The sequence below is a fragment of the Scyliorhinus canicula genome, chromosome 12, assembly GCF_902713615.1.
Source record: "Scyliorhinus canicula chromosome 12, sScyCan1.1, whole genome shotgun sequence".
Classification (NCBI taxonomy): domain Eukaryota; kingdom Metazoa; phylum Chordata; class Chondrichthyes; order Carcharhiniformes; family Scyliorhinidae; genus Scyliorhinus; species Scyliorhinus canicula.
This window is the reverse complement of record NC_052157.1, coordinates 73,485,436-73,495,003: the sequence shown is the minus strand read 5'-3', so window position 1 is coordinate 73,495,003 and position 9,568 is coordinate 73,485,436. Positions and strand designations below refer to the sequence as shown.

The following is a 9,568-nucleotide window of genomic DNA, read 5'->3' as shown; positions in this document are numbered from 1 at the left end:
CTCGTTCCCCCCTCTCCCTCTCGTTCCCCCCTCTCCCTCTCGTTCCCCCCTCTCCCTCTCATTCTCCCCTCTCCCTCTCGTTCCCCCTCTCCCTCTCGTTCCCCCCCTCTCCCTCTCGTCCCCCCTCTCCCTCTTGTTCCCCCCTCTCCCTCTCATTCCCCCCTCTCCCTCTCGTTCCCCCCTCTCCCTCCCGTTTCCCCCCCCCTCTCCCTCTCGTTCCCCCCTCTCCCTCTCGTCCTCCCTCTCATTCCCCCCTCTCCCTCTCGGTCCCCTTCTCTCTCTCGTTTCCCTTCTCTCTCTCGTTCCCCCCCTCTCCCTCTCGTTCCCCTTCTCTCTCTCGTTTCCCTTCTCTCTCTCGTTTCCCTTCTCTCTCGTTACCCCTCTCCCTCTCGTTCCTCCCTCTCGCTCCGTTCCTCCCTCTCACTCCGCTCCTCCCTCTCACTCCCCTCTCCTTCCCTCTCACTCCGCTCCTCCCTCTCACTCCGTTCCTCCCTCTCACTCCCCTCTCCTTCCCTCTCACTCCGCTCTTCTGTCTCGCTCCGTTCCCCCCTCTCCTTCCCTCTCACTCCGTTCCTCCCTCTCACTCCCCTCTCCTTCGCTCTCACTCCGTTCCTCCCTCTCCCTCCCCTCTCCTTCCCTCTCACTCCCCTCTCCTTCCCTCTCACTCCGTTCCTCCCTCTCACTCCCCTCTCCTTCCCTCTCACTCCCCTCCTCCCTCTCCCTCCCCTCTCCTTCCCTATCACTCCCCTCTCCTTCCCTCTCACTCCGTTCCTCCCTCTCACTCCCCTCTCCTTCCCTCTCACTCCCCTCTCCTTCCCTCTCACTCCGTTCCTCCCTCTCACTCCCCTCTCCTTCCCTTTCACTCCCCTCTCCTTCCCTCTCACTCCGTTCCTCCCTCTCACTCCCCTCTCCTTCCCTCTCACTCCCCCCTCTCTTTTTCTCTCCACAGGTGCTGCTGTGCCCCAGAGTGCCCCCCCAGTGCCTACTGGCTCCACCCATTTCAGATTCCCTCCCTCCACCCCCTCAGATGTGCTGTCCCCCACCGAGGACCTGCGATCGCCGGCTGCCTACTCGGCCGTGGCCCGCCGGATGGGCCGGGGCTCTGTGAGCGACTGCAGTGACGGCACCTCGGTTAACTCGGAGATCGAGGAGGGGCTGCCAGATGAGCGACGAGGGGGGGCCGTTGACCTCAACGGCTTCCGAGGGGGTGGTGGTGGCGGGGCAGGACCCCATCCTCACGGGATCTTCCGTATCTACCCCCGACACCGGGTCCACACGGAACCGCTCAGCCCCTTCCCAGTGTCGCCAATGGCGACGGGGGGCCCTTTGCTGGCTCCGCCGCTCTCGCCCGCACTCTCGGTCACGCCAACCCACCTGAGCTACACGCCATCGCCAAGCCTCAGCCCTATGTACCCGGGGGCCAGCCATTTCTCCTTCAACCCTGACGACATGAAGCGCTACCTCCAGGCCCACACTCAGAGCGTTTACAACTATCACCTCAGCCCTCGGGCCTTCCTGCACTACCCGAGCATTGTGGTGCCCCAGCCCCAGAGGCCTGAGAACAAGCCCCACCACCACCACCATCCCCCACCATTGCCCCCCTTGCCCCTACCACCCTTACCTCCCGAGGAGCCGCCCTCCTTCAAGTTCAAGCTCCAGCCTCCGCCGCCGGGCCGCAAGAACCGCGAGAAGGCCCGACCAGTTGGCCAAGAGGCCGAGGAGGCGCCAGGCTGCAGTCGGCCCCTGCCCCAGATTAAGGTGGAGCCCATCTCAGATCCTGAGGAGGAGGAGGAGGAGGAGGAGGACGTGACGGTGGAGGTGACCGACATCAGCGAGGAGGAAGATGGCGAGGTTTTCAAGACCCCGACGGCCATCGAGGCCCTGCCACCCCCTCTGCCGCCAGCCTCTGTCCCCGCCCCAACCTCCCGGGAGGCCAGTCGACCGGACGCTCGCTGCATCCCGTTGAAGCTCCGCTTCAAGAGGCGGTGGAGCGAGGACCAGCGGGTGGAGGCGGCAGCCGATGAGATGGACGATAAGAAACCGCGGGCCGAGGAGCCTCCTGGGTGTCCAGGGGCAGCCCGCCGGGAGAGCACGGACCTCCAGCAGGCTACTGCCGAACTCTCCCTGGAGAACAAGGAGTCGTGACGGGGTTTCTCTCTCTCTCTCTCTCTCCCTCTCAACGCTCTCTCTCTCCCATTGCCCCCTCCCTTCCACCTGGGAGCACAGGGCAGGAGGGATGTGGTGGGAGGGGGGGAGGGGTATCGTACGTAGGTGTCAAACCTCTGGTCCCCGGCACCAAGGTTCGGAACCTCTAAAGACAAAATGGCCTTCAACCAGGACAACTCCAGGGTGCCTTATTGACTCCTGCAGGTCTCGGTCGCGTGGGCCGTGGGATAGGGTGGTTTCCCCCCCTGTCTCCCTCACTCAGCACCGCCATTTTTATTTTGTCTTTTTTTAAATAGAGATGAAGTCTTGACTTTTAATTCGACGGGGGTGGGTGAGGTGTTTACTTTTATTAATTTTAAGGAGAAAAAAAAAACCCAAAAAACTTTTTATTGTTTACTCGATTTTTAAAGATAATTATTCCACTTTCGAGCTCTTGGTCTCACCCCCGCCCCCCCATCCCCGCCCCCCCATCCCCACCCCCCCATCCCCACCCCCAGATCCACCAGGCCAACCACCATAACGTCAACTTGAGGGCCCACTTTTTCCTTTCCTCTCTCTCTCTCTCTCTCTCTCTCTCTCTCTCACACAGACAAGATGGCTGCCAGTGACAGTGGTCCCTGGGATGGCGGCCGAATGACAAAATGGCTGCTGGGCACAGCCTTGCTGACCAATGGGGAAAGAGGATTGGGGGGAGTGGGCACGGTCCTTTTTTTTTAAACCATTTCTTTTTCTTTTTTAGAAATATTCTAAATTCTATTTATAAAAACATTTTACTGCGAAGGTGGGGACAGAGGTGTGGGTTTGAGAGATGCGGACAGGAATTTGAGGGGTGGTTTTAAGGTGTGGGGGTGGGAGAAGAGCGGAGGGTCACCCGACTGGGGGGCTGACACAAAGCCAAGGAAGAGACTGACCTATGCTGTAGATCCAGGGGAGGATGCTAGACACTTGGTGTGGGACGGAGCCCCCATGCAGAGAACAGGCAAGGCCCAGGCTCCATCCACAGCCTACGCTCCGTTATCTCCAGATTGAGAGTAGAGGTGGGGGTTGATGGGAGTGATGGATAGGGGAGAGAGATAGGAGGTGGGAGGGAGTGAAGCTGGTTGGCAAGGACATGAGGTGGGGGTGGGTTTAACTTTCTGACAATCACTTTATAAGTATGTGTAAGCTTCTCTAATAAAGCTGATTCAACTGACAGGCTCAGGGAGTCACTCCTCCCCACAAGGCCAAGTCTACAAGAATTTTGGTGGAGATTGGGAGAGGGGGGGTTGGGGGTTCGGGAGAGGGGGGTTGGGGGTTCGGGAGAGGGGGGTTGAGGGCTCGGGAGAGGAGGGTTGGGGGCTCGGGAGAGGGGGGTTGGGGGCTCGGGGAGGTGGTTGGGGGCTCAGGAGAGGAGGGTTGGGGGCTCGGGAGAGGGGGTTGGGGGATCGGGAGAGGAGGTTGGGGGCTCGGGAGAGGGGGGTTGAGGGCTCGGGAGAGGGGGGATGGGGGCTCGGGAGAGGGGGGTTGGGGGCTCGGGGGAGGTGGTTGGGGGCTCAGGAGAGGGGGGTGGGGGATCGGGAGAGGAGGGTTTGGGGCTCGGGAGAGGGGGGTTGGGGGCTCGGGAGAGGGGGTTGGGGGATCGGGAGAGGAGGGTTGGGGGCTCGGGAGAGGGGGATGGGGCTCGGGAGAGGGGGATGGGGGCTCGGGAGAGGGGGGTTGGGGGCTCGGGAGAGGGGGGGTTGGGGGCTCGGGAGAGGGGGGTTGGGGGCTCGGGAGAGGGGGTTGGGGGCTCGGGAGAGGGGGATGGGGGCTCGGGAGAGGGGGGTTGGGGGCTCGGGAGAGGGGGGTTGGGGGCTCGGGAGAGGGGGGTTGGGGGCTCGGGAGAGGGGGGTTGGGGGCTCGGGAGAGGGGGTTGGGGGCTCGGGAGAGGGGGATGGGGGCTCGGGAGAGGAGGGTTGGGGCTCGGGAGAGGGGGATGGGGGCTCGGGAGAGGGGGATGGGGACTCGGGAGAGGGGGGTTGGGGGCTCGGGAGAGGGGGGGTTGGGGTTGTGTGCCGATAGAGCAGGTTTGCCTCTCGAGCCGAACTGTTGCCTGAGTGACATGCAACCCCACAGTCCTGGGACAATAGTAAGAATCCCATTCCCGAGTCCCTCGATGACAGGAGAGTTCAGCACAAGCGATCCGTCTGCCTCGGAAGATGCCTCCTGCAGTCGAATGTCGAGCGTTCAACCCCGACAAGCCATCTACAACATGTGTGCCTCTGTCACCTGCTTGAGAATGGTGATTCGCGACACAGCGCAGGAGGAGGCTTTACAGGCCCATTTTCCCCCCGTGCTCGTTCTTATGGCAGAGTTTTTACATCTTGTCTGATTCTTTTATCAATGATTTTCGATTGAGGGTTTCCTGCCACTTTCCCCTCTGTTGACATGTTTTTCGCATACCTCGATTAAATCTCTTCCCGGCGAACCTTCTCTGCTCCAAGGAGAACAATCCCAGCCTCTCCACAATATCTGAACTCCCTCAGCCCGGGGAGCATTCTGGGAAATTCTTGCTCAACTGCAGGGCTCAGATTCGGACACAGTCCTCCAGCTGAAGCCTAACCAAAGTGCGATGGAAAGTTGGGCATGACTTTGTTGCATGTATTTGTCCTGCCTCTCCCAGAATGCACTGCCAATATTGGCTCCCCTGGTCAACTGGGACAGGGAGTGAAAGGAGGGTGTGGGGTGGCCAATGTCCATTCACCTTGACGACAGCAAAGCAGATTTGCTCCCGAACTAACCCATCCTGTGGCCCCTCGCCTCTGCTTCCAGATTCTAATATTACTTCCGCGGGATCTTCACCTCTGTAATTCCAATGAGTTTGGATGAATCCCACCCCTTTCCTGGTGGGGGAGGTGATGACCATGGGCCAAGGTGGCCAACTTGTTTCTCTTGCCTCTGCCTATTTACCCTGGGGTGGGGCCGGGGGGGGGGGGGGGGGGGGGGGAGAAGGGTCGGGAGAAGTCACCTGATTTTCTGCGCCTCATGCTTTCATCAATGAACTTGACACAACCTTGAGCAGTGATGTTTGGGGGGGGGGGGAGACAGAAAGAAGATGGGGAAGGGGGGATGGATGGGTCTCCTGTGTTTCCCCTGCCGCTTCCCACAAAGCCCACGATCCATTCTGGATCTGTGCGTTTAGGTCGTCGGGTTGGGATATCACACCAACTTAGCTCCTGCTAGGTGGTCATTGGCCCTTGTGGGAAGTAAAGCTAGAATGGGGGCGGGGGGAAGGATGAGGCAGGCGGAGGATGACATTTACTTTGTTTAAGCTCATCTCCTTGGCTTATGATGGGAGACGGGGGGCGAACTTGGGGGAGGGGCAGAAATCAGTGGTGGTGGGGGGGGGGGAAGCCCATTGGGTTGGAATTAGACTGGAAGGTTCCCTGAAATTGTGAGATGCACCTCCCCTGGGCACAGGGCCCCAGCTCTGACCTGCCCGTAGGCCCGGTCACTAAGCGGGTGTTTTTGGCAACCACTGGCTGGGGGGAGGGGCATGGCGACTGACTGGAGCTTGCTGCTCCCCTCCCAGTTTGTTATACCCCCAGCAAAATAAACCCTAGCTGCCCTTGCCCAGAACTCTATCCCCCACCCCCAGAAATCCCCCTCTTCCCCCCAGCTGCAAAGCGACGGATTCAGTCTCTGTTGGCGTACTATATTCCTCACTTGCGCTGGCCCCTCCCCTCGCCCAATGTCGATCAGCCTGATCAAACTGCCTTATCTGACCAGTCCTGTAAATATAAGTATACAGAAATTATTGGATTCGCAGTTCAAAAATGTATCATAAAAAAAAATTAAAAATTTTGACATTTACCAACCTCCATCTCAATTGTGTGTTTTGTTTCCTGTGTCGCCAACCTCGGACTCGGACCACACCTCTCCCTCTCTCTTTCTCTCACTCCCTCCGTTCAGCCTGTTACACAGGACCAGGAAGAGGCCATTCAACCCCTCTCGAACCTGTTACACAGGAACAGCAGGAGGTCCATTCAGCCCCTCTCCAGCTCATTACAGAGGAACAGAAGGAAGTCCATTCAGCCCCTCTCGAGCCTGTTACGCAGGAACAGGAGGAGACCCATTCAGCCCCTCTCGAGCCTGTTACACAGAATCATGAGGAGGCCATTCAGCCCATCTCGAGCCTGTTACACCGGAACAAGAGGAGGCCATTCAGCCCATCTCGAGCCTGTTACGCAGGAACGGGGGAGGCCATTGAGCCCCTTCTCGAGCCTGTTACGCAGGAACAGGAGGAGACCCATTCAGCCCCTCTCGAGCCTGTTACACAGGATCATGAGGAGGCCATTCAGCCCCTCTCGAGCCTGTTACGCAGGAACAGGAGGAGACCCATTCAGCCCCTCTCGAGCCTGTTACACAGGAACAAGAGGAGGCCATTCAGCCCATCTCGAGCCTGTTACGCAGGAACGGGGGAGGCCATTGAGCCCCTTCTCGAGCCTGTTACGCAGGAACAGGCGGAGACCCATTCAGCCCATCTAGAGCCTGTTACACAGGAACAGGAGGAGACCCATTCAGTCCATCTAGAGCCTGTTACACAGGAACAAGAGGAGGCCATTCAGCCCATCTCGAGCCTGTTACGCAGGAACGGGGGAGGCCATTGAGCCCCTTCTCGAGCCTGTTACGCAGGAACAGGAGGAGACCCATTCAGCCCATCTAGAGCCTGTTACACAGGAACAAGAGGAGGCCATTCAGCCCATCCTGAGCCTCTTACACAGGAACAGGAGGAGGTACGCTTCTCTGACATCACCCCTGAACAGCCTAGCTCTCATTCAAGGTTCTGAAACATCCCCCCTTCCCATGGACTTGCCCTCACCATCAGAGATAATAGTGATCGCTCTGTTGCCCTCTATGGAACATCTTAATCATCTGGAGTGCCTTGATTGAGTCACCCCATAACCTTCAGGACACTGCGGGAATATAAACTCCATCTCCACTACCTTGTGCAGGTAATTTAACCCTTTCAGAACCGACTACAGCGACCTGATTCTGTTGCCACCGCTGGGAATTTAAGGCATTAGACAGTGGTTGGGAAATACAATTCCAAAAAGGATGGGGAAGGTTAGACCCTGACTGTGGGCTGTTGGGATTACTCAGTCTGGGCATACCTACCTTATGTTCAGTTTAGGGAGGATTCTCAGGATCAATCAAACTTCCTTACCTGGTCAATGTGACGCAAACATTTCCACATTGAACTCGCCCATGAGTGTAGGAAAGGTCCAGGCTTTTATCTCAGGCCTGTTTTATTCATTCACTGGGTGTGGGCGTTGCTGGTTAGGTCAGCATTTATTGCCCTTCAGAAGGTGGTGGTGAGGTTGAACCGCTGCAGTCCCTGAGGTGTAGGTACATCCACTGTGCTGTGAGGGAGAGAAGTCCTGGATTTTGATCCAATGAAGGAGCGGTGATATATTTCCAAGTCAGGGTGGTGAGTGACTTGGAAGGGAATCTCCAGGTGGCGGGGTTCCCAGGTTATCTGCTGCTCTTGTCCTTCTTGATGGTAGTGGTCGTGGGTTTTGAAGGTGCTATCTGACGAGACTTGGTGACTGCAGTGCATCTTGTAGATGGTACACACGGCTGTCACTGCTCGTCGGTGGTGGGGGGACTGAATGTTTGTGGAAGGAGGAGCAATCAAGCGGGGCTGCTTTGTCCTGGATGGTGTCGAGCCTCGTGAGTGTTGTTGGAGCTGCAGTCACCAAGGTAAGTGGAGAGTATTCCATCACACTCCTGACTTGTACCTTGTAGATGGTGTACAGGCTTTGGGGGGGTCAGGAGGTGAGTTACTCACCGTAGGATTCCAAGTCTTTTTTTAAAATGTTTTTATTCTCCATTTTCACATTTTCCTCCAAAATTCCCACCCCACCCACAAACAGAAAACGGTAACAAATACAAAATCAATCCCCTTAACAATAACAATGATCCCATCCTCCCACCACCCCAAACAACGGCCCACCTGTCCGTATATGCATCCAATAAAACAAACCCTCCCACGGTGGAAACAAAAAACAAAGGAGAAAAAGAAAAAAACAGTCTGGGACCGCCCATGGTCACCCGAGAGTCTACCCCAACCCCCTCAACGCCGTCCAATCTCTGAAAGAGTACCGCATGTGATACCCCCCCCCCCCACCCACTCCTCCCCAACTCCTCCCGTCCACTGCCTCTTGCAAAACTCCTCCCCCCAACCTCGGTTCCTTCCCCTCAACTTTCCACCCCGGCCAGACCACTCGAACATTGTTCTGCCAGGCTCCGATGGCCGCAGCCCCACCCCCCCCCACCTCACTCCCGTTCACTGGCTGGTTTAAACCGGCCAGCGTGGAGGCCCCCGCCCGGGTCCCTTTCCCCCTTGCCCGGCCCCAGGAAAGCCCAAAAATCCCCTTTTAGTACACAAACCCCGCATATCCACCTACACCCCAAAGAGCCCTCACTTCGAGTGCAAGCCCCATCACTTCCCTTGTCCAAATCTATACAACATTGGCTCCTTTAGCCTATACACCCGCACGCAGTGAAACAAAAAAGAAGAGACAAAAACAAAGAAAATACAGTCCTGAGGTTACATCAGCACATGGCCATTTTTCAGTTCTGCCACAGTCCTTCTGCCTTCGCAAACTCCTCCGCTGCTTCCGCCGTTCCAAAATAAAAGTCCTGGAGCTTATACGTCACCCTCAGCTTCGCTGGATATACAATGCCGCACTGCACCTTGCTAATGTACAGTGCCCTCTTCACCCGGTTGAAAGCAGCCCGCCTCCTCGCCAGCTCCACTGTAAAGTCCTGGGATACACGTATACCAGCTCCAGCCCACTGCACCACCCGCTTCTGCTTGGCCGAGCACAGGACCTTCTCCTTCACACTGTAACCACGGAAGCACAGAGTGACTACCCTTGGCGGCTCACTCGCCTTTGGTACAGGCTTCCACGACCGATGAGCCCGATCCAGCTCATATCGGGAGGGATCCTCCCCCTCCCCCAATAGCTTCGCCAGCATAGCAGCAAAATACTCCGTCGGCCTCGGCCCTTCAACTCCTTCGGGCAGCCCCACAATCCTCAAATTCTGTCGCCTGGATCTGTTTTCCAGCTCTTCCAATTTTCCTCGCAGATCCTTGTTCACCTCCATCACCTTCCACATCTCCTTCCCCATCGACGTAAGTTGATCACCGTGCTGCAATAATGTTTCCTCCACTTCCTTCAGCGCCTCCCCTTGCGCCCGCACCTCCGCCACTGCGCTCACCACCGCCGTCGTCACCGGGGAAATCGCCTCCTCCACCAGCACACTCAAAACCTCCCTCATCTCCTTCCTCATCGCCTCCAAGTGCTTTGTAAACTGCCTTTCGAATTCTGCAGCCATCACCTTGGTTATTTCTTCAGCCTTCAGCAATGGACAGCTC

The 9,568-nt window shown here is 57.5% G+C and overlaps 1 protein-coding gene across 1 annotated transcript; it reads left to right on the top strand.

The window, feature by feature from the left end:
* Positions 1–945: 945 nt before the first annotated feature.
* erf (Ets2 repressor factor) lies at positions 946–2,633 on the top strand (the record flags this gene model as incomplete). Its single annotated transcript, XM_038813061.1, has 1 exon — positions 946–2,633. A coding segment is annotated over one exon (1,200 nt), but the record flags the coding sequence as incomplete, so codon positions are not given.
* Between the last annotated feature and the right edge of the window lie 6,935 nt (positions 2,634–9,568).